At 41.2% G+C, this 25,970-nt stretch overlaps 1 protein-coding gene across 5 annotated transcripts in view; it reads left to right on the plus strand.

Annotated features, from left to right (window-relative positions):
- Positions 1-395: 395 nt before the first annotated feature.
- Positions 396-25,970, plus strand: part of CDH7 (cadherin 7) — a 111,131-nt gene continuing 85,556 nt past the window's right edge. The window contains exons 1-2 of one of the 5 annotated variants that reach the window (XM_028737433.2): positions 396-607; positions 11,749-11,973. In XM_028737433.2, the coding sequence (XP_028593266.2) occupies positions 482-607; positions 11,749-11,973 (351 nt within the window). In that variant the 5' untranslated portion in view covers positions 396-481. Of the gene's footprint in view, positions 608-1,045; positions 1,525-11,559; positions 11,974-25,970 lie in introns of those variants that run through there. The other 4 variants (XM_028737432.2, XM_028737435.2, XM_028737436.2 and 1 more) reach the window with 4 other exon arrangements.

The following is a 25,970-nucleotide window of genomic DNA, read 5'->3' on the forward strand; positions in this document are numbered from 1 at the left end:
ACGGGAGTTTGCTTCCCGGTCTAGAGCGGTCTCCTTGGATCTCTTTCCTTCCGAATGGGCTCCCTAAAACGGATCCCGGGGTCGACTTGCACTGCAGCCGCCCGCCCCTCGCATCCTGGGGACTCTCTCCTTGGATCTCTTTCCTCTCTCCATCGCCAGTCGAGGCGCAGGAAGCGCGGCCGCCTCTTCTCTCCAAGCGAGCGAGCGAGCGAGCGGTCGAAGGCAAGGCGCGCAGCGCTCGCGATCGGCCGGGGAAACGGGGCTCTCCTCGCCGCTGAACCGCCGCGCTCGGGCGGACGGCGCCGATTGGGCAGGGCGGGGCGGGGCCCGGCGCCGCAGGAGCACCCCCCTCGCCGCTCATTGGCTCTCGCGGCCTCTCGGCAGGCTCCGATTGGCGGGGAGGGAACCCCCTGTGTCGGCGTCCGCCCGAAGCTAAGCCGCTCGCCTAGGCGAAGCAAGTTCTCGAGCGGAGCCCGGGCACATGGTCGAGAAGAGGCGGCCAGGACTTCGCCGCTCCGGCGCTGGCCCGCTTGGATTAAAGGCTTCTGGCTCGGCGGCTGCGAGGCGAGAGAGACGCGCGGGGAAGGAAGCAGCGCGGAATAAGCAGGTAAGGCTGCATCGTGAGAGCAATTGCAGGGAAAGCGGCGGGTTAATTTCCCCCCACCTTCCCCTCCCTCTTCGCATTTTCCTCCTTCGCAAGCCTTTCTCCCGAGTCCCGGGGCAAAGTCAGCTGCCGCTCTGCGGCTAGACGGGCGGGCGAGGGGATCGTGTTCCGAAGTTTGCCTCGCCGATCGCGTCGCTCGCTGGCGGCAAAGACGCTGCCTGGGCAAAGAGGCTTCCCCGGGAGAAATGCTCGATTTCGCCGAGCTTGCAAAAGGCACCCGGAGCGGACTTCTGCTGCCTCTTCCCCTCGCCCTCCCACCAGTCGATGCCATAGATAGCAAGATATGATCGCGGGGAACAAACTCTCCATAAGGACCCTTAGAAAGAAAGCGGCTCGAGAATGGCTCAGGAGGTAGATCACGTAGGCAGCTGGGACGAAGCCAGCTACTCTTGCAAAAGGAAGCAAGGGAGGGGGCAAAGCTTCTCATCCCCCTCCCCGCCGCCCCATGCAATTTGCTGGAGAGCTAAACTGCTACCACCTTGCGCTTGTCCTACCGCCTGCTGCTGGTACTGATGCTGTGGACTGGAAGGCTAGTGATGCAGGCAGATCTCCGCGCGCCTCTGCCGTCTCCATCCTTTGGAAGCCGGGTTGTTTCGCAGTTTTTGCAAAGGTGGAAGTGAGAGCGTGTTTTTAATTAGCATGCACTTAGTGAGGTTCCCTCTGCGGTGTGTGACTGGCTCCTGCTGACCTCCATCGTGTGCATGTGCGTGCGTGTACCCCCGATTCTTTTTTTCCTTTTTTTTTTTGTAAATTAGATTTGGCTTTTTGCCCTGCTTGCCTAGCTGATCAAACGTCCTGCTGATCGATAAAGTAAAATGGACATTTTGTCTAATGCTCAGGTCTTCCTTTTGTGATGTCAGGTGAGTCCCTGTTGCCTTCAGGATGACTTTTGTTAGGGATGGGTTTAAGGAAAGGGGGGGAGGGAGAGACTGTGCTCGGTGAAGCTTTTTTTGATTCCGCAAATGGAATCGTTGATACTTTAATCCTTTTCAGTTGTTGGGAAGAATAGCCGTGTTTGATAGAAAGTGCTTGGAGTCAAAGCAGACTTGAAATGACACTCTTGACTTCATTGTTTCATCTAACAGGACATATTGTCCTTTCTCTCCCCCTCCCTTCTTTCTTTTGGAAAATAAAAATATTAAGGCTTTGTTGGATATAATTATACCTTGCTAGGATGACACAAGCAGCCCACCACCATCAATTACAACCAAAACCCCTCTTGGTAGTGATATATAGGCTACTGTAGGCACCCCTCTGACTATATTGTGCTAATTTTGATGGTAGATGAATTTAGGTGTCCTTTCCATTTATGCCTTTTAGTGAAAGTCAGATATGTTCATCTTTTGCAAAAGACAACAACCTAGCTTTTCTCTTGACATTTGGATTCTGGGATTTTGTGTGAGTGCTAATATGTCAGGTAGCCAGATATACTGACGGGTCAGTGGCAGGAAATGGTATTGAGGGGTCTGGTTGTTTTCTGGCAGTCAGAATATAAATTGTAAAGCTGCAGATACATAAATACCAGCAACGATTGATAATAACTGGCATGGCAGTACTCAGGGTGTTTAGCAAAAAAATAACTATGGGTTTCTTTAAAAGTATTTCCATGCTGTGCTGTCATGATTTACCTTTGAAATCTGTGACTGAAGATGAGCTTTGTCTTCAGTTCAAAACCTCCCAAGTCTAACTTTTAAAGCACCACAAGGTGTGAGTACCTGAGGGAGTACAATGTGTATGGCCTGTGCTGTTCATAAAGAGTAGCAACATTTCAAATAAGTAAATAAATCAGCTGACAGAAATGGAGCTTAATTGATCAATGTTTTGTTTGGAATTAAAATAAGCTGATCAAGGTTTCCTATGAACAGAAAATACTTGAGATTAGACACAGAAGCAGGACTCAGAGATGGATGAATGATGATCTAAACCAGTAAGGATATTCCTATGCGAATACCAAAAGTTTTCAGGTTTTGCTAGAAGTACACATGGAAGGCTTAAGCTGGTTAAGATAAGAGGGCGAGGGACACAGCACCATCCAGTGTTTAATAGTGATCATCTTTCTGCAAAAACTTTTAAGGTCTTCAAGGTTAATTGGAGGACATTGTACCTTTAAAAAGTGAAAGATTATAACTAATTAAGTACCGCTTATAGGTCAGGGGGATGGTGTTAACAATGACACTCTTTAAGTCTCCCTGTGCTGATTGAACCACAGTGCTCTGCTTTCCTTGTGTGTAAGAGGGTAACTGCAGAGCATCTGTAGAACTGCAATACATCCTAGAGTATGGCCATTTTTGCCTAAGAAGTATGGTCCTCATTTTGACGTCTTGTTTTCAATGCCTTAAACCTGCACCCTAGGTCTTTGGTGCATGCATGTGTTTAACCTTTAGAAAAGTCAGCCGCTGGGCTGGGCATATTTGCTATTCCTATAGAAAACCATGTTTATGTCATCCTGAGTCAACATCCTTTGAGTGAAGAAGATTTTTTTTTATCCCAAAGTATTAAAAAATGTAAGTAGTTAATGGAAGTTGCTTATTTTCAACTTTTGAGTGATCTGGAGTTGAGAAACTCTTAGCACAGCCTACGATGAAATAAGAGTCCATTGTCTATCTCGCAACCAGATATTGCAGTAACATTTTCTTCTCAACTGTCTTCTTTAGCTGATGAGGTCCCATTTGTTCATGTGTGCTTTCTTGCCAGACTTATCTTCTGCTTTCTCCTGACAGTAAGGCATCAGATGAGCCTTGCTGAGAAGGGGTGCATAAAGATAGGTGGTGTGAATGTGGAGCTATAAGCAGCAATACAGGAGTGCCTCCTCTGGGAACATAGTGGCTTTGCAGGGAGGGAGCTGCTACAAAGTAATCCCTTCTGTATATGGAGATGTCTTAATCTTGACAAGGAAATGAAAACAAAGGCAGAGTTGAGTCCTGGATTTGATTCCTGAACCTCTGCTTTAGCTATAGAAAGAGCATAGAAAAACAGACTGTCCTCTCTTTTCCCAAATGGACATTTGGGGGAATTCTTGAAATTTTGTCCTCAATGGAAGACAAATGGAAGCATGATAGAAGAGCTCAAACTTCATGTGAATGTGTGTGTGTGTTGAGGCAGGCAGGGGAAGCAGCACTTTAGGAGGCTATCATTGGATAAAGTGCTCCAAATGATGGAATGGCTTTTTCTTTTTCACCTTCGAAATGATTTCCCTCTCCACTTATCTTCAGAATAAGAAAGAAAGAGAATTAGGGGCATTTGACTGGAATAATGTGCTCATTTTAATATCATAGGCTCATTTGAGAAAACCTTAGGAAAATGGGTTGGTTTACTCAACTTCATGTTGTAAAATTTAAACACACATCTTAAAAAGTTGTAAAAACTTCATACACTTTAGTCCTGTTTCTTGAGCATTGTGTGAAGAATCATGATCACTTTTTTTTTTGTATATAGTCCTTACAGAAAACCATGCCATACCCAGAAGTATGCCTTTTCTTTGTTTTGCAAACTTGTCAAGTCCTTTCTTGTGAGTTTGAAGAACTGGGACTTAGTTCAATGTAGCAGGACCGTATATTTGGACCAGTGCATGCTCCTTGGATGTAGATACCAGGAAGCATGTCATATATGTTTTCACTCCTTTGTGACTATTTAGCCAAGTTTAATAGTTAATACAGGGAACTGAATGCATATAATCAAGCCAGCTTTAGCTTCAGAGAACTGTCTTCTTAAGGGAACCCTCCTATACTTCTCCCAATAAGACAGCTTCTGTCTTTGAGAACAACTGGGTCAGCAGTTGTAATATGGATCACAATCTAGTTATAATTGTGGTGTATGCTGTAACTACCTAGATTCCACTCCCTCCACACCTGCTTAGGGTCCATGAAGCAAAGGTGCATTGAACATGCCTGAAAAATTGAACATTTCTCTTTTAAGATTGGAGAGGGGTGTGCAGTTATGCTTGAAAGCCCACAGGAGGCGGACTTAGATGTTGTACCAAAAGCAATTTGGTTTTCCCTGTGGGTTTGTGAAACAGAATGACAAATTGTAAATGCTGTAGCTATAGCCGATCAGCTATCATGGGGCAGACCTGCTGCTTCCACAAGTATTCAAGGGGTCGTAGTTCAGACTCTGGGGGTAGCAGTCAATGGTGGAATTATCACAACACACAGAGCGTTACTTGATTGAAAGACTGAGGAGTAGTGTGAAGATGAAGGGATAGATCTTGCACTGTTGACCTAGATGGGGTATAATTTTCCAGTTGCCATTGTCTGCGCTCCATATCGGGGTTGTTTCCAAGGAAAGTAAGAATCAGGGTTAACAACTGGGCGGTGCGATAATGCTGAGAAGCCAAAGCCATTAAGAAAATGGGAAATAGATGTGAAAGAAGCATTGAGGGCATTAAAAGGCTGCACATGACCTTGCAATGGAGAACTCTTGCCCTGTGGATGACATGGATAAGATATGGAAAGTTCTTAGAGCAAGCTGCCTTTCTATGGGTCTGTAAGTTATAACAGGAATACATTGGCGGTCGTGTTGCGTGGAAGTCAGGAATAGAGGAGAAAAATACTGATGGGGCAAAGCCTCGTGCAGAAGATCAGTCTTCCCCCAAAATGGCAGATCGAGAGTTGGGGTGAAGTGGGCTTTGGGATGTAAATGGAAAGGATGGATTTGTGCCTAAAGGTCAGGTAAGGGAAGGAAAGGAACATGCCACTTCCCAAAAGTTTAATTGCTATATAAATACTGCCCATGTTAATAAACACTGTTAAGCTCACTCATTCATGACATCTCAGCTAACTGGATTAGAATTGCAATTATTGCTATCATGGTGCTGATCATATTTGTAGTCAAATATAATAATTAGTATTTTTAGAGGTGAGGAAAATCTTATGCATCCTGTCTAAATCTGTGGCCGCATGCAATAGTTAACTGTTTATAATGACGGCTCATATATGCACACTGTGAAGCACAGCTCAGTGCTAAAGGCAGTTTATTGGAAGTAAGTCTTTGTAACTTTCATGTAACTGTGTTTGCAGTCACGGTATATGGGCATTGTGTTCCATATATTACGGTTGGAACCTTAAAAATCAGTTTACTTGGAAATAGGTTTCATAGAGTCAGTGAGGCTTATTTCCAAGCAAATGTACTTGAGATCAGGTGCAAAAAAAATTAAGTGAAACTTTATTTGCCACTATATTTTAGAATACAATATCTTTCCCAATGGGACACTTAAGGTTACATGCAGGTAGCAAGAACTGTTAATTAAAAAACAACCTCAACAGCTTTATAGGCTAGTGAACTAAATATGTGTGTTAAAACATATTGGAGTGGATTTTTAGTAGTCATTCATTACTAATATTTTTTTTTAAACCCTTTCTGTAAAATATACATGATTACAGTATCCTATCCCAATATAAAACCAAGAACCAGAGAATATGCTTCTCTGTGTTTTTGTATAGAGATTATTGAATTAAAATGCTGAGTTCTTTCACAATACATGGGCTGCAGTGATAAAAAATGAAAATATTTCAAATTAGAGTTAAAAATAGAGTTTTTAATAGAACTTGTGGTTTTTTTTTAAAGAAAACCCTTTTGAACTGTTTGATCTTCAGTTATAATTAGATGTTTAACATATACGCTAATTGCAACTGCAAATAATTTTTCCTCCAGCTCTTTTTGCCCGTTCATCAATTGTGCATTCCGAAGACATTCAAGGTTGAGACAAGTGCATTTTAAAACAAAATCTTTGAGTCACTTTCTCCTTCACTTAGTACTTTACTCCTTGAAGCAGAGATGACACAAATGACACCTAAATCGTAGGAGGAAGGTGCAGTCTCTTTATTGCTTTCAGTGGTAGTAATATTAGTTGCTGAAGCTGACAAACACAAGCCTTGAATGTATGCCTTGGCAGTTAAAAGGCCTTTCAGTAATATGAAAGCTGTGATGATATTTAACGACTTTGTACAGTAAATGATCCTGAAACGATGCCTATTCCGACACATACATATAGCTCAGTAATGTGTATTTGTGTGTTTATAGCTTTAGTACATACTTCTATATGAAACAGGGGATAAAGTATATTTAATAAATAATTGACTGTTCTGCAAGAATGGAAGGATATTATAAACTCGATATTCCTTTCCCATTTATTTTTTTTAGAAGTTTACTACACCGCAGTGTTAAACAGACTGGAAAGGCAAAGAAATAAAAGTAAAGAATTTGTGCAGATAAAATAACAGCCATTAAGACGAAAGCAAGTAAACTATCCAGTTGGAAAAATGTGTTGCCACTTAACTGAACAAAAATAATTAGAACAATGAAACATCCTGCTCAACCCACTTGAAAATGGGTAAATAATGAGGGCTTCCTGCAAAAGATGCCAGTGTTTTGTAGGCCAGGGTTAGTCACTTGTTTATTTTCTTCAGGTATCCCCCAAAAAGTCACTCTCTGTGGATCTGACACCAGAACCGCATAGATGCCCCCTTCCCAAGACTGTATCTGGCTCAAGGTTCTGGTGGTTTTGTATAACTCTTCTTTTAGATATTTAGCATTGTGCTAAGGGGAGTTATTGATGACCTCTGTTACCATGAAAAGGTCTGCAAGGTTTCTTACTATGCCACGGTGATAGTATATATGTAATGTGTACACACCATATATTTAAAGCACGTCTAAAACACATGACCCCCCCATTCCCATCCTGAGAACCAGCACCCTTAAACTACAGTCAGTGCTCAAAATTAGCCAGTCACCAGATGCATTTTGCAAATGACACAGGTCCAATTGCAACCAGGTGGCAATCTCTAGATGCAAGGTTGACAACTGGGGAAAACAAAGTGTCACTTAGAGAAGGACCTGAAATATTTTCATTGAAACTTGAATTTGTTTTATTCCAGATTGTTTTATTTGATGTTTTCATGTGTTGTAAACCACTTTGAGATTCGTTCTTTAAAACATAAAGCACTGTAGAAATGAAAATAATAACAGCAGCAGCAGCAGCAACAACAACAACAATAAAGTCCACTCCAAAACAACAAACAAAAACAGCACTCAGACATTTCATGGTGGCGACCGTAACCCAAGTTTAAGGCGTCATTTAGTGATTAGATTGTATATGAGTTTCTAACACTGACTAGAGTTTCCAGGACTCTTTGGGGGTTTCAATATGTGGTTTAAATATATAGTGTTTATGCAGCCATGATAATAAACACAGGGCTGCCAGCCAAAACGTTGCAATATTTGTCCCCATGTCCTTTGCAATATATAGTTCAATTTACATCAGAGCCTGATTTCTTTACACTGCATGTTCCCTGCCAGCTGCCGCCAATAAAGTGAAGCGGTGCTAATGCTTAGCAAAATTATGTCAAGATATGATGTAACTGGGAAACACATGCCATGGAGGGGAAGCAACGACACGAGACTGCCATTTCCTTCAGCAGCCCTTTGTTTCTGATAGCTCCACACTGGTGGCTGTGGGTAAGCTCTTGACTGTTTGCTGCTTATGGCTGTGCCTTTGGATTATAGTGGCTCTCCACATGGCAATTTTCACGCTCTTCTTCAGGTTTAGAGGAAAGGATAGCAGCTTTTTTTTTTGGTCACAATAAAGGTTACGGCAATCCTCGAGTATAAATGTTTCCTGGGAGCAAGACATTTCAAAGTGCTTTGAAAAGAGGCCCTAACATATTGCAAATGTTTTACTGACATTTCTTATGAAAATTGAGCTGGTATTTTTATCCCTGTTAAATAACAATCTGTTGCCTCTCTGAAGGAAGCTGACAGTTTATCAATATCAGATGGCTACTACAACTAAGCTGGATCTGTGTGGTTAGAACGGTAATGGAAGGATGCAGAAACAGGCACTGTTCAGCCGTTAAACCATGTCAAGGTTAGGGAAACTGAATCATAGTTTGGTAGGATGTCTGGACAAACCATGGCTTCTATCAGCCAGCAAACCAAACATGATTTGAAATGGATTTGCAAAAGCATCTTGAGACCCATCAGGAAATAAGTATAATAAAAACAACAACAACATGGTTTGTATATTGTGTTTATTATGGTTTGTTATTGTACCTGAATTAACAAACTATAATTGCAACTATAGTTGTGGCTGTTGGGCAAGGTACCTTATAGAAACAGAAGCACTGAGCAAATGGAAAACAAAAGGCGGAAGTCATAAATGCAGAGAAGCAACTGTAAATCAAAAATCACAATTTCCCTGTGTGCTTGGACGCTTAACCATAGCTTAATAACCTTTATTAATGCAGTCCATAGTTTGTTATGATATCTGAATTGAGTCACCCTCATTCTTGCACTTTTTAAAGACATCTCAGTGTTTACCCATGAATTTAGTTGGAAAGAAACAAAGTGACATCTCTTTTGTGTTGAATTGTGAAGTCTTATTTAAAGCTGTGGTTTAATTAGAAACCCCAGGTTGATTTCATCATTCTGTTTAAAAGATAGACACTGCAAGTGAAAGGCCAGACTATTGGCAATCCATGATAGGCTTAACAGCTGCCAACTTGCCTCTCTGTTGCTGAATAATTGCCTGAGGTGTTTAGAAGTGGGGCGGCCGGTGGGGGGGGGGAGGGATCCAACATGACTCATCATTTGGTATTGTGATGTTAGTTGTTTCTCAGCTTCAAGTCGCCAACAATTGCTGCAGTTATCATATCAGTAATATAACTTTTGATATCATTTTCATGTTGATCTCCATAACTGGTATATGTATATGTATAACCATTCACACATTTCTGCTGACTGATTGGCTGATGGCGGTTTAATATTTTGGTGATTCAGTAGAAGCAAAATCTTTCCCCAGCATTTCTTCCTGCCCAACCTGGTATTTTAAGGTTATTGGGATCATTAACCTAATATATTCTCTCTCTGCCTTACAGAATGAAGCACTGATGTTTTAAGTAGGAAGACTTATAAATTGCTACTGCTTAGTTAGCATACACAGTTGGGTTGTGGTTTATCACACCAGCCTCTTAAGCAGAGACCTTCTGCTACAAGGAAGTACTATAAAAAGGCATTAAATGGATTCTCTAATCAGAAATGCTTTTATTTGTGTTATGGTTCTTGTGTACCTTTTGAAGAGTATTGCAAAGGAGCATCACAGCTGAAAGAACTGAAAGATTGTGAATGCCACCCTGGGCAATTCCATTGTTGGGATGCAAATGCTTCACCTGTTGCTGGGGCCACTGGAGTATCAACAGCCACACCTGCTTCCTGTGTGACTAGAGGAGCAGAACTGGTCCCTGCCCCTAAGACATCCAAACGTGCTATAATTAAATCAACAGCACCCTGGTTAGGCTTTTGCTTTTTGATACTTTCTGGGCCTGGTCTGGCCTGCCAACTAGCACTTACTATTTAAGGCAGGGATAGAGTCCGATAGACAACCTGTTGCCCTCTTAACATTGTTGGACTACAGTTCTCATCATCCCTGATGGTTGCTTGATGGGACTGATGGGAATTGGAGTTAAACAGCATCTGGAGAGCATTACTTTGGCTACCTCACTTTGCCAAAAACAAACAAGCAAACAAACAAAACCCTACAATATAATCATTCCACTTGAGAGAAGTTCTAAACATTCAACTTGCCATATAGCATAACAATGCTATAAAAAGAAAAAGGAAAATAGGAAAATAAAGAGATCATTGAAAGGAATACGATACCTGCTTTGAGTTAGGTTTCAGAAGCATATGCAGAGAGAGGGGGCACATTTTATAAGACAAATGGTTGCTTAGGTTACTATGTTCCATCCACCTGAAGCCACCATATTGCATTACAGACTATTTGCATATTACAGACATATCGCAAACATTGCACAAAGGAGGCATGTGTTGGTTGACTAATTGGTACTAAAGTTGATGGAGCTATTCCAAGAAAAAGCAAGTGCTTCATTTCTGTATTATATTTTCATGCCACCTTTTCGCTCAGTGGTTCACAGTGTTATATGTATCACCCCCAATCCACCTCCATTTTATTTTATCAACAGTCCAGGGTAGTAATATAGGCTGAGATATAATGGCAGTCTCAAGGTTGCCCTGTGCTTTGTATGTTACTTCAACCAAGGTCCAACATTGTACTGTATTCTTTAAGAATACAGCACAATGGCAACTAACCACATACTTCATTTTAAATCTTAAATATGTTTACTCAGGTGTCAGCTCCAGTCCGCTGAAATAGATTTCCTTGTGATAATGTTTAGGTTTACAGCTCTTGTTGTAAAACAATAGGATTAGCACCCTGATGCTAAATATTAGTGGCAGAGCATCTGCCTGTGACATTGGTATAACATTACTGTAACATTGCAGGAACAGCATGTGCTTAGAAATAGTTGAGAGGGTGTCACTACCAATGTGTCCAGCCTAGAAAGTATGTCTCTGGGATGAAATACTCTTGCCTGATGGCGGAGGATTGCAGGCCAAGGAGTCAACTACCCACCCAAAATTACCTTCTTCCAAGTCTCATACTGCAGGTGCTGGTTTTGACCATTAAAGCCCTAAATGGCTTTGGACCAGGATATCTTAGAAACTGTAGATATCCTGCCATATGAACCTACCTATCATGTTCATGCCTCTTCAGAGGCCCTTCTTCACTGCACCTGCAAATTGTTCGCTAGAACTGCCAAGGGGCAGTAGAGGCCATTCCTAAATTCAGGACATAATCCTGACAGGCTCTCTGCTAGTAAAAAGAAATACTCTCAGTCTTTCTCTTTCTCAAACATAGATACACTTAGCCATTGCTCAATAACAGTAATCAAAGGAAAAAGCACCCAGAATGCCAAAATATTGCATCTCACTTCCTTTTGATGGACGAAATGTAAAGTACAAGTTGTAGCAAATGAAAGCTGAAAGAAATGTAATTTACCAAGAAATAATTCTGACAACAGTTCTTTTCTGTTTTTCCTTTATAGGTGCCTCTTACACCATTTCTCTTGTGAAGGCTATTCAGTAGTGGAGACCTTTTTTAATCGAACACTCCACAAATTATTATCTCTGGACTCCCAGCTGACATCCTGCTGGAGGCTACAGCTACTAAGCCAACTGGAACTGTGCCCACTCTCTCTTGTCAAGGTTTTTTATTTTTTATTTTCCTCACACAGGGAGAAGAAGAAAAAATGAAGTTTGGCAAGGTGGAGTTCTGCCATTTTTTGCAGATAATAGCGCTTTTCCTCTGTCTTTCTGGGATGAGTCAAACAGAACTCCCTAGATCCAGGTCAAAGCCCTATTTCCAATCTGGGAGATCACGAACCAAACGCAGCTGGGTGTGGAATCAGTTCTTCGTGCTGGAGGAATACATGGGAAATGATCCCCTCTATGTAGGAAAGGTAGGAGATCTGATCAAATGTCCTATGGCAGAGATACTTGTCTGTCAGAAGCCACTAAAAGTGTGATCGTGAATTATTGTAGAATAAGTTGTGATAAAGAGACATCTACTTGGAAGTAAGATTCATTTATTTCAGAAGACTTGGGCCTTATGCTACAAATCCCTCAAGTGTGATTTTTGTTTGTTGCTACCTTTCCATTTTCACTCACACTGGTAGACCTGTGTAAAGTCTTCAGCCCCATTGGTACCTCTGGCACTACTTCTTAGTATCCATGACAGTGACACTGAACCTTTTGTGAAATATGCTCGGCCCCTTGGCCAGTGGGATCAGGAAAGCAATTGCAAGGGTTTGTGGGCCTTAATGGAAAATGAATGTGTTTGGCTTGATCAGAAACTGTCTCAAAAGGTCTTATGTTTCCCAAAGTGCCACTTTCAAAGCCTGACTTGGAAGATAAAATTACATTTGCTTGGTTACCTCTGGGGTTCTATACTAATCTGCCTCTAAGCTTTCTGAAGCCTCCCCTTGGGAGGAATTGAACCATAGTTAAACTGTGGAATTCACTTCCAGATGATGTGGTGATGACCACCAATTTAGATGGCTTTAAAGGGGGATGTGCAGTGCAATCATATACAGAGGTGTCACTGAATTAATGTTGAATTAAGGATCCCAGTCTTAAACAATGTAATATGAAAGAATCAGAGAAGAAAAACATCGGAAGTTAGATTTCCTAGTACATAATATATAGATTTAGTTTTGTAATAAGATTTCTTTATTTCCAGAAATGAGGCTGTTTAGATAATTAAGATTCCCTAAAGCAGGAGGTTACTTATATTAATGGAGGATAGAGTTACTAGACACAATGGCTGTATGATTCCTCCAGGATAAGAAACAGTACTAGTGGTTAGGGAAGAACAATGAGGCAGACCCTTCTTATGGGCTTCCCGGATGCATCTAGTTAGCTCCTGAGGGAGCCAGGATACTGGACTAAATAGGCAGGCTTCTTCTTATGTTCTTATATTTAGGGAATAACAGATTGTTTAAATGGCTGTTTTACAGCTATTAGATTTTCAAGCATTTGCCTTTTCTTATGGAATTGACCTTTTTGGATAGCACTTTAAGGAACATCACTGGATAAAGTAATAGATGCAAAGACCAGAGTTGCATCCTCATGTCTTTCCCCCATGCTGTGCAATTGAATAACATCATTTAATTTGTTTGCTTTGAACTGAATATTGGTAAGAATTCTTCTGAGGAAATGAGCTTGGTATTTCAGTAGCTTCCAATTAATTGCTTCACATCACATTTGCACAGCACCACTTTCTCCCCGCCCCCATGGATTTGTGATGTTGTCCACAAACCTCTTGCTATTTCTGGGATACTTATTCCATTTCCACAGTTCACACATTACCTGAGGATCCATTTAGTTCTCCCATACCAAACCATAGCATAAGAAAGCTTTCTCCAATGTTCAGCCCTCCAGATGTTGAACCCATCATCCTTGACCATTGGCCATGTTGGCTAGTGCAGGTGGGGGTTGGAGTTCATCAGCATTTGAGGGAGCACCATGTTGGGGAAGGCAAACATAATGCATGAGGTGAGCTCTCCATGAATGCACACACACGACTTCTTGGCAGCCTTAGTTGTTCCTGCAATCACAGTAGCTAAAAAAAAAGGTGGAACTGTGGCAGGTATACTGCATTATGAACCAGCTTTTAGCTTGAGTAGGGAATGAAGCATTTAATTGCTGAGCTCATTTGGCTGATTGCACATACATTGGCAATATTTAGGAAGGGGTAGGTGACTTGGAAGCAGACGAGCTGCAAATGTTTGTTGTTATTGTAGAGCATGCTGGGTGAAAATGGATTACTTTGTGCTTTTTTGTTTTTCAGTGGGGATTGTTTGGCATACAAATAATAGCGAATGGCACTCTCAGATTCTGTGCATGTGTGTCTGAAGCTGAAGGAGAAGGAGAAATATCACACACTGTTATATTATTTGAGAAATACTGTAATTAAAGTCTGTATGGAAATCCATGTACACAGGCAGGCAGAGCTAAAGATGTGCATGCAACCATATTATGGGAATTTCCATATTTTGTTTGACTGCTTAACCATGCAACCCTAATGTTCTTTAATTTATTTGCTTTGGACAGAATACTGATAAGAATTCTCCTGAAGCAATGAGCTCGGCATTTCAATAGCTCCCAGTTTCCACCAGAATTTCTAAAGTAAAACTAGGAACCTAAAACGGACAGGTTACCTTCTTACCTGCCTCCCTTTGAATCCAAAGTTCCCATATTCAGATCAGTGGCAGGGTAATAAGTCAGTTCACAATGGTGTGATGTGCCCAAGCTGCAAATATCAGATTCACTTCCAGATCTGGATTATATAGCTATCATATGCTTGGGTAGCTCTGTCGGTCATGGGTTTGAGCCCCATGTTGGGCAAAATATTCTGGCATCACAGGAGGTTGGGCTAGAGGAGCCTTGTGGTCCCTTTCAACCCTACAATTCTATTATATAATCTGTCAGTTAATATAAGTCCAGAATGCTGGGCTTGGTCCAAATAGAAAGGCCATTCTTATGTTCAGCACCTTGCTTAGCAAAGTTTTAATAGTGGTGAAGGACGTAGAATAATCTCTGCACATTGATTATGCTTATGCTAACTTCAGCTGCCCAAACTGGTTTTTGGAGTCCAGCAACTGTGAAATCCTATCTTTGCACATAGGGTAGTTCCAGATACCTAGGATTTTGTTAGTTCTCCCTCCTGATCAAAATGTAGTGTTCCATCCAAAGCATCATCATAATGAAACACATGTGGCAAGCACTGTTTCTCTTTACTTTGGCTTTAAGCATCTTTTCTTCCCAAGGTAATCAGCACCAGGCAGAGTTCTCATCAAGACAGCAGTTCAGATACTTATTCCCCCCGCTGCCCCTGCCACACCTTTCACAGCTCTAAAGTGCTTCCAGGCCTCTGACAATACACTGTGCTCTAGGCCATCACTTTCTCTGTAAGGCTTATGGTGTGCCTTTTCCAAAGACTTTGATTGTGATTGAATATACTATCCCTGATTTGCTGTCATATCTCTGTTCTGTAGTCCTTTAGTGACAGACTGACAAAAGACAGTGGGGAAGAAATAGGAGAGATATAGAGATGAAGTTTGGATAGCATGTGTGTGCATGTGTATAGACCCCCTCTCCCCCCAAAAAACTGCAAGTCTCTATTTATTTGATCAAGGGAAATTGATAAAAATAGCATTTAAAATGACTGATCATTATTAAGTGCAACTGATTGTTAAGTGCAAGTGATTAAAATTGCCTATAATGAGATGATTATAGATGAAAACAAACAGCTATTCCCTGGTCTTCTTATTACGAATCTATCTCTCTGACTAGAAGAAATGATTCATCTTTAAAAAAGAAACCCTTTTCCCCATCCCCAGATACACAGAATCTCTATTACTGGTTTGCAGATCACTGACAGGTGCATCCTAACAAGATGTTTCTGATGAGATCATACAAGGAACCCAGGAAGGAGTTGTGTTGTACAAGATCCCATTGTGGTTATTGTTAGAACACCGCTGACTCCACCAAGTTTTGAAGAAATGCCTCTTTAAAAGAATACCATTTATGTAGCCAGATTGAGATATACTTTACGAAGAAGGACTTCAGCTGTCAGTAGTGAATGAAAGTCAGAACTAAAAAAATCACTGGGTGAAATCAGAATTAAAGCACCAGGCCTATTATAATTATTATTATTAGTTACTGGCCCATCACCTTAAGGTCCCAGGGCAGCTTACAGCATTGACACATGATAGTAAAAACAGTTTTAAACAACTTACAATCACCAACAATCATCTTCAGGTGTCAAAAGCCAGGGTAAAGAGGTGCGTCTTCAGCTTTTGCTGGAAGCTGTATAATGAAGATGCAAGACACATCTCTGTGGGGTGGGAGTCTCACAACTTACAGGCTGCCACAGAAAATGCCCTCTCTTGGGCTGCCACCCCCTAAACCTCAGGGCAGAGGAACTACCAAAGGGCCCCGCTGTCAATCTCAGCACCCATGAGGATCAATACAGGAGGTTCTGGTTGTTCAGATATTTGGGGCCTGTATTGCATAGGATCTTAAATACTATTGTGAGCACTAACGTGACATGAACTGGCAACCAGTTGCAGCTGTTTTAAACCAGGTGTTATGTCCAGGGGATATGGGGGGGGGGGGAATCTGGCTGCTGCATTTTGGAACAGTTGAAGTTTTTGGGTTGTCTTCTAAGGCAACCTCATGTAGAGTACATTGCATTATTCCAAACTGCAAGTTACCATAGCATGGAGTACAGTGGCCATGACATCTCTGTCTAAAAGAACTGTAGCTGGTGAACCAACCAGAGCTGAAAAAGGCACTGCTAGCCACTGAGGTCACCTGGGCCTCTAGCAACAAAGATTGAAGCACCCCCAGATTATGAACCTGCTCTTTCAGCGGGCATACAACCCCATACAAAACCAATATCCAGTGGACCAATATCCAGGATTCAGGAACTGTTCACCCATAGTTCCTTGCTATTGCCAGGAATCAAAGTCAGTTTATGGGTCATCATCCAGCTCACCACCGAGTCTAGGCATTGGTGCAATGCTTGCATGGTCTCAACTGAATCATATCAGTTGCAGAAAAGTAGAGGAGATTATTGACAACACAAATCTCCTAATAAATGACCTCAATGGCTTCATGTGGGTGTTAAACAGCACTGGGAAGAAGATGGTACCCTGTAGCATCCCTCAGCTAGGGAGCCAAAAGATAATCATCCAATGTTATATTCTGAAACCAACCCCATAGGTAGGATTGGAGCCACTGTAAAACAGAGCTTCCAATACTCACCCTGCTAAGCCTGCTCAGAAGGATACCTTGATGAAGCCACTGAGGGATCAAGTAAAAATAACTGGGTCATACTCCCCCTATTCTTCTTCTGATAAAGAGTCCACAATCATTTTAAAAGTAATGTGGTTATATGATATGGGTTTTGTTTTTTCCCCGTTTTTCAAAATTGAGGATATGCACTTCTGCCCTGGGATCACTTGGTGGTGAAGATGGGAATTCTAAATCTCACTTATCAATAAGGAATACATCCTAGTCGGAAGTGGTGGTGGAGGTATCTAAGTACAGGGGTACCTCGGTTTAAGAACAGCCCTGTTTACGAACTCTTCAGTTTACAAACTCTGCAAAACTGGAAGTAGTGTCCTAGCTTGTGAACATCAGTCTAAGAATGGAATCAAAACAATGGAAGGGCACCAGTGGTGGGAGGCCTCATTAGGGAAAGCGCACCTCGGTTTAATAATGGTTTTTGTTTTAATAACGGACTTCCGGATCAGATTAAGTTTGTAGACCGAGGTACCACTGTATGTAAGAGAGAACAGGAGTGGGGTATCTCTACTGTTTGCAGAAAATAAGTGGATATGCAAAGGAGTGTTGAAGGGGAGCACACAGTGTGCCAAAAGTCTAAAGGATAGTTTTGAACCAGAAGTTCAAAGGTTTTGTGAGGTGTTGTATAGAGATGGGGAAGAAATTCAATTTTGTTTGCATTTTAATAGGAAGCTATCTAATTTGCGCTTCTCAAAACTAGCAAGCTATCTTTCTATATTTGTGCTTTTATGAATCTTGTGATGCAGTTCTCAAGCTGAAACAGTGTGTACAAAAATGCATGCATTAGTGAAAGCAATGTACAAAGTTTTTCACGAGTTTTTCAACAAAATTTTCAAGTTGCTGCAGGAATATAGAGAACAGAATTTAAGATAGGAAAAGTTAGAAACAGAGACAACGAAAATGGACAGATTGGTGCATACCGAGCTGTGCATGTGAATTTTACATAATCTTTTAAACTAACAAGCTGTTACCTTTAGTTGTATTATATTTATTTTAAAGAATGATTTACCTTAAGCAGAACAGCAATAACCTGCTTCATCATTCTGTTTTGCTAGAAAAAGATGTATTAATTAATAAATCAACAACATATTTAGATGAAAAATTACAAAGCTTAGTTGACTTTCACCATTTTTTAATACTCGTGTATCAAGCAGTAATGTACTAATGTGTCTCTAATGATATTGATTTGATTGGCCTTCATATCAGTTGTGTGTTGGAGGACTTCCATTTTTCCATTTTTCATATGTGGGGTTGAAGCTGAGAAGTAAAGCCCTAAAGCAACTTTGCTTTTGCTGCAGTGAGATATAACATTCTCTGATAGGAAATCCAGTGTACTTTCTGCTGATTCATAGGAGATTTTAGCTGAGGGTTTTATTCCACTGAGCAAGAAAAAAGCATGAGAGTGCTCCAATTGCTAGTTTGCTTCTCTCTCCCTCTTTTTTTTTCATTTTTAAAAAATATTTATTAATTTTTAAAAATACAACTGCAAAATATCAAGATGAAGAAATCAATAAAAGAAAAGAAAAATAATAACTGTGACTGAGTAAGGAATAGAAGTGGCTTACATCATCGTCTTCATCTCCGATATTAAGAAATAAATGTCTTCTTTCTGGGTGATTGTTAGCATTCACTTCAATAAACTCATATCATTTTATATATAATCAGTTTGGTGTCTGTATCCCTCTCCCCACAAACCCCTGTTTTTCCACAAACTTTTCCATTGTGGGTGAAACCTCTTTCTGTTAAGATTCTTTACCATTAATATTTAGTTTGCTCTGATAAAAGGATGATAAATGAAAGCACTAAGACTCTGACCCCAATTATTTATGGGTTTTCTTGTATTGGAGTCATTTTTTTAAATAAAAAAAAATGCAAACCAGTACAAATAAGCCACCTGTCTTGCATTCTAATTATAATATTAAAGACCCAGGGTGCGCTTTTACATAGAATCAGATGCTATTGCTATAAACATTCAGTTAAATGTATTCATAATTTTTGCTCACATAGAAAACATCTGTTTTGCCTAGAAAGCTTAACTTTTTTTTCCAGGTGGGAAAAAGCAGCAGACACTACTACTTGCTTAATGTAACAGTTGCTTAATCTTTATTTTGTACTATCTTTAGGGTTTGGGACTACTCAGTGTACCCATGGAAAAGACATTTGATTTACTTCTGAGAACAATACTGGTGGAATTTGTTGCACGCCAAGGCCCTGGCACACCCCTAAGGATAATAAAAGCACATTGACACAGAATTTTAGTTTAAACATTAATGGGCAAAATTTAGGCCAAAACTTTATTGATTACAGAAATGTGAGTGGTATTGGCTTAAAAAGGTAAAGGTACCCCTGACCATTAGGTCCAGTCACGGACGACTCTGAGGTTGCGGTGCTCATCTCGCTTTACTGGCCGAGGGAGCCAGCGTACAGCTTCCGGGTCATGTGGCCAGCAAGACAAAGCCACTTTTGGCGAACCAGAGCAGCGCATGGAAACACCGTTTACCTTCTCGCTGGAGTGGTACCTGTTTATTTACTTGCTCTTTGACGTGCTTTAAAACTGCTAGGTTGGCAGGAGCAGGGACCGAGCAATGGGAGCTCACCCCATCGTGGGGATTCGAACCGCTGACCTTCTAATCGGCAAGCCCTAGGCTCTGTGGTTTAAACCACAACGCCACACACATCCTTCTGGTATTGGCTTCAGCATTGGCAATAACTATATCTGACTCCTGCCCACCTTGCAGGAAGTCTAGAAGGGTAAACCACCAAAAGAGGGAGCTGCATCGATGGCCACCAACTGGCACTCACCCTGGGGTTCCCGCTGGGTCCTGGCATGGCCCAGGCCCCCCAGTGGACTTTGGACGAAATCCAGACCCGTGGATTCCTTTACCGGAATACTCTTGTACCTGGAGGGGCAGGTGATGGTTGCACCTCCCCTCCCCCACAACTCACTAAGCCAGTGCCTAACCGCCCAAGCTTACAAAGTTGTGACGATTGCTAAGAGGTAGGTGAAAACCAAATGGCCAGTGCCACTCTCTGAATGGCCAGCAGGCCGTTGTGTGATCATGGGGCCACTGTGTGCTCGGGCTCATCCCCCACCCCCTCCATGGATGGGGGGGTGGGGTGCCTTTGGCCTACACACAACGTGGACTCTCAATTAGGAGGATCTGATTTCTAAAAAGTCCATGGTCGATTCAGTAGAAGGTATTCTGAGCAGCCACTCAGTGTCACTTTAATAAAGCTGCAGTTCTGTCGATCTGCTGTTTAGCTGGGAGTGGGAAGCTGCCAAGACAAAATCCTATTGCAACCTCATCATGGCCACTTCACACAAGATGCTTCCTTCTGCAACTGAATTGGTTGTGACCATCTCTAGCTGTCCATGTATGAAGACAAGGTGGTACATGATTCATGTGATTGTTAATACTATCAGCACCACAGCCTTAAAAACAAAACAAAATGAAAACACGTTCCTAGGAAACACCACAGATTGTTGGTATGGAGTCAACTTGAGCTCATTTTGAGACTGGATGAAGTGTCAGTTTTCCTGGTGAGGAAAAAAGGATGAATTTGGGATCCTTTGAATCTGTAGAGGACCTGCACCCACTTTTTGTGTTCCAGCGTCGGTGTGCTGTACACTAAAGTGTGTGTTTGTGTGTATGAGCATGCTTGCCTCTCCTTTTCCCCATTGCCCTCCAATAAGTGACAGCAAGAGTCTAAAGCAGGGAGTTTGCTTCTGTTCATTTTGCAGGGGTCTGCGCCATGACTTCACACAGCTGCCCTCCAACTTTCGGAGAATGAAAGTGGTGCTAGCATGCTGATTCCTTCACATGCCGCTGGCGTGTTAGTGTACACAGATGCCGGACAGCCTGAAGAGGGTTATTGTCACGCTTGGGGATTTCATTACGTGTTTGAGAGAACAAATAAATGACAAAATGGTTCAGTTCATCCTCACCTCCTTAGAGAAGTGCTTTTGCTCCTAGCTTCATCCAGCCTGGGACAGGAACCAGTTCAGGCTTCAGATGAAGAGGGGAGTTTCAGGAGTGGGAAAACAAGCCTTTTCTCTCTTCCCTCCCACTTTCCCCTGCTGAGATACATAGTGCTAGATGACTCAAGTTCGGTTCTAGCTGTCAGTTATAATACTTGTGTTTCATAGCTATATAGTGCGGCTGGGAGGGACAGATTCTGGAAATTCAGGATGGAAAATGTTTACCTTTTCCTTGCCTTCCTCCATCTCTGTATAGTTAAGGAAGACTTTTTTGACTGCATGATATGCACCCCCCAAACCTAGTCCTTTCTCCTCATGAATACTTTAGCATAAGCTCTTAGGAGCTTGAGTAGACTAGTTTCCTCTAAGCACCCCTGCTAAACGCTCACCTTCTTCCTCCCCTCTTACTGACACCTCAGTTTTTCAGACATATCCAAGTAGCTGACCAGTCTTTACTAGACAGGGTTTGGGGGGTTTAAGAATTTTTCTTTTAAAAACACATATATACCTAGGGAGTCCCCTGACTATGCAAAAACTATGCATTATTTTTGAATCGCTCCATTTTGCTTCCAAATTGATTGGCACTCAACCACCCGAGTCTGCTATTAGAGGGAATGATAGAAATTAATATGCTTTTTGTTGTGGTATAAGTCTAAGGATGTTTCAAGTGAGTTCACACATCTGGAACTTGTAATTAAAGTGCAATTATAAAAATGTGTGTCATGTGAGAAGAAAGACTGATACACCTCCCCCCCCCCACCCAGAGAGAGGTAATTGTATTGATAATCTATAGCATATGATATATGAGGATATGTTCAGTGTTATTATATTACATGAAGCATTTTCATATATATCTGGTATGTTTGGTAGTTTTACAAATGTATACCATACTTTAATGGAATGACATTCTCTCTGATTCCATAAAGGTAAAGGTACCCCTGCCCATACGGGCCAGTCTTGACAGACTCTAGGGTTGTGCGCCCATCTCACTCAACAGGCCGGGGGCCAGTGCTGTCTGGAGACACTTCTGGGTCACGTGGCCAGCGTGACATTGCTGCTCTGGCGAGCCAGAGCCGCACACGGAAACGCCGTTTACCTTCCCGCTAGTAAGCGGTCCCTATTTATCTACTTGTACCTGGGAGTGCTTTCGAACTGCTAGGTTGGCAGGTGCTGGGACCGAACAACAGGAGCACACCCCACCGCGGGGATTCGAACCGCCGACCTTTTGATCGGCAAGCCCTAGGCGCTGAGGCTTTTACCCACAGCGCCACCCGCGTCCCTCTCTGATTCCATACTATGTTTTATATATTATTTTTTTCCTTTGAATGAATTGGTGCACCTTTTTCGATAGACATTGTGATGAAGCCTTTGCAATATAGACAGAAAGTTGACTCCACCTAAGTCATGTTTAGAGTAAACCACTTGAAATCAATGGACATCATGAACTTAGGTCCATTGATTTTAGTGGGCCTACTGTGATATGATTTTGTTGGACCCATAATGTATTACTTGAGTTGAGGGTTTAGTTGGCTTTGTACAAGTGACATTTTTCACAGCCACAGGGCTTGGTTTGTAATCCAAAAACTGGTATGCTCACATTGGAGAAAGCTTTCGTGCACAATAACTGCTTTGTTTCTTGTTTTCCCACTGCCAAAGATCCAAGCTGTTCTTCAGTTTTAAAAGAAGTATCATTTGGCAGTGAAAAATGCTACACTGTTATTTAAAAAAACAAATTGATTTGTCTGTACACATGATTGTTTTCTGAATACACAGATCACTTTTTAGATGGCTTCTGTAGCACGGCAATCTGAATTAATGCCTTTGCAGTACTGACCTTACTGAACTGTAAGGAAATGAGTGCTAGTGGCTATAAGCAATTTGTACATTTAAAATGAGTTATGTATGCTTAAATGTAGGGATGCTTAGGATACACTTAATAGTAATTAGACATTAATGAAATACAGTGTAGAGTGAGTAGGTTATTAAAGCATTTCTATTCTCATCCTACACAAAGTCTGACTGACTTCAGTAGGGCTTAGTTTATGTATTTTGAATAAGAGTGTTAGATTAGTACGTTTACTGCTTCTGTGTATTACCAGTATAGGTCTCTGGTGAATGGGCTCAGTCCTAAAATAGTTATTCACATAAATACATGAAGATAGTGTGTGTGTTTGCGTGCGCACACATCAAGCTTACCAACAGAACTGCTGAAAATTTCACTAGGAAACACCACCATCTTCTAATACGCATATCTTAACCAGATAATATTGTGGGCTCCTCCAGACTTTCTGAATTCCAGGCACAGGTCCGCACTTTAAAGCGCTGTGTCTGAGCACTTTTTCCCACTGGCACTTTCCCAGTGATAATCTACACTTTACTGCTGCAAAGTGGAGCAAATGTCAATCCACAGAAAACCCTGTTTGCCATCTTTTCCAATTTAATGTTAAAGAAGGGATTTCATAGGGAAAGTGCTGGGGCCAAAAAGAGCCCTTGGAACACCATGCTTTAAACCATGGATCTGTGCCTAGAAAGTGTGGGGCGAAAGTTAATTGTGATTGACACCTAAATCACAATTGAGCCTGACTAGTGAGAAAACAGTAGAAAAAGTAGAAAGTGATCTTAACTAAACAGCATACTGCTGGCCTTCATTAACTATTAATGCTTCCAATTCAGAGGATTTCAATAGGATGCAGTACAACTTAACTAGTTGGATTGGCCTCTGACCATAGCTTTTATGTGCATTTTCCTAAATCTTTTTTTTTAACCAAATGGGATATCAAAATACAGCCATATGTCATGGCAAGAAGCACTAATGGGCTTCAGAATGCGATTCATGTCTCTGGAAAATTATACAATGATTAACAGAAGGAGGTTGGGGTAAGTATCACAGCTGGATCATTAAGATGAGAAGTATAAAGTTTGTAATTAAAAAAAAAGGATTAAGAGCAGCATTAAAAAAAAATTGTGTTCTGTCACCTGCGAGGTGTTCTTCAGTATGACAGAATATATTTGCAGTGAATTTATTGAGACCCATCAAGCAGAAGAACAAGTTAAAAAAATATTGTGGTTTCTCATTGCATAGTCACTTGAAAATATAAACCTTGGAACGCCAGTCTCTTTGGAGAATTTTGAACACAATTCTTTTCCTTTTGAGATCTATGGGATAGATCTATCTAAAATGACTGCAGCATGGCTCACAATCATAAGGGCGAAATCTAGCCCTTGTTATAATATGTGTCCTTGTATACACTATTTTAGCTGACTTTTATTGGGAAAAATAAGATTTACATAGGGCCAACATTGTGATGAGGACGAAACCCGCCTGTTATGCATGACACTAAGTGACATTGCTTCCACTCACAGGGAGTAACCTGAGAATCGTTTAAAATGTTCATAATCTATAGTGGAATTTATATAAGCTTCAACTTCTCTGGAAAACAAAAAGTACAAATAGGAGAATTCAGATATTTGCATTTTTTTTTTTTTAGATTACCAGAATTTTTATACCACTTTTCAAAGTGGTATACATACACTTCAGGTTACATACGCTTCAGGTTACAGACTCTGCTAACCCAGAAATATTGCCTCGGGTTAAGAACTTTGCTTCAGGATAAGAGCAGAAATTGGGCTCCTGCGGCGCAGCGGCAGCGGGAGGCCCCATTAGCTAAAGTGGTGCTTCAGGTTAAGAACAGTTTCAGGTTAAGAACAGACCTCCGGAATGAATAAAGTACTTAACCCGAGGTACCACTGTAGTTCACGGTTCATGTTGCATTTTATCCCCACAACAGCAATGAAAGGTGTCATAAACTAAACTTAATCTTCAGCCCCCTTTGCATTTAGGATAATAATAATAATAATAATAATAATAATAATAATAATAATAATAATAATAAAAATAAAAATAAATAAATTTTATTTATATCCCGTCCTCCCCAGCCGAAGCCGGGCTCAGGGCGGCTAACAACAATAAAATAATGCAACATTATCAGAAGTTGTTTCAGAGGTGAGGATAAAATGTGCCCAGTGAGCTTTGTTAGCCTTTTATGACCTTTTTAAATGACTCATTAATGCCACTACTGTATACACTAATTATGACTTATACAGCTTATTTATTTTGTGTGACAGTCAAGTTAAATCACTTGTGTTTAACGATAGTATTTGCTTATGTTAGCCATCTTGGGTCAGTAGCTGTTAAGGCCTATCTTCCTTTTTCTCTTGCGCCACACCCTCCTGCGGCCCACTGATTGCAGCGGGTATTGCAGTGGGACTCTGTGCTCAGCTACAGTTGCGACCCACGGAATTAAAAGGCACTGAGATTGCAATACTACAAACTGAGAACAAATTGATAAAGAATGAATTCGATTTTGTTCCAAGCCTTGAGAAGGTTCTGGGAGCCCAGTTTTTGGTTACTGGCAGCAGCTTTCTAGGGTCTCATAATATTTTCCATCACTTGAAATCTGATATTTTTAATTGAATATGACAGATAATGAACCTGAATCTTTTGTATGTAAGCCTATACTCCATTGCTGTGCTTTCACCCCTCCCCTTACAACCAAGTTGGGTTCTTGCAAGTTGGACCTTGAATGGTCCTCACTTTTCCTTTTTCTCCAAGGGTGATAAAAGGAAAGGTTTAAGAAACTATATCCGTGCACTGCCACCCTTTTTTCTCTTTCCTCGTAACTCAGAGCAGTAGGTGTAATAATTCCGTTTACTGAATTTTTGTTGCTGGTTATGATACATGATGATTGAAAACAAATAACTTTTTTACAAGACTGGCTGGAATTGGGGAGGCTGTCACAAAGAGCTGTGTCATAAAATCTGTACTTATAAGCTGCATGCCTTTGGTGTGAATACAAATTAAGAGAAGCGGAGATAATTTATTTTACTAGATCAACTAAGTGGAAATGCCAATCCCCACAAAAAGTAAACTTGAAGTTTCACACACTTTTTAATTTCAAATGGAGACTATGCTTATGTTTCCAGTTTTTGCAGAGCAAAAGTTAATGGATACAAGACCTCTTGCACCTAGACAACATTCAAGTCAGGCTATTGCACTTATAAAACATGGAAAATGCTGTACCAGTGCATTGCTTTAGGCTGTACAAA

The sequence above is a fragment of the Podarcis muralis genome, chromosome 8, assembly GCF_964188315.1.
Source record: "Podarcis muralis chromosome 8, rPodMur119.hap1.1, whole genome shotgun sequence".
NCBI lineage: Eukaryota > Metazoa > Chordata > Lepidosauria > Squamata > Lacertidae > Podarcis > Podarcis muralis.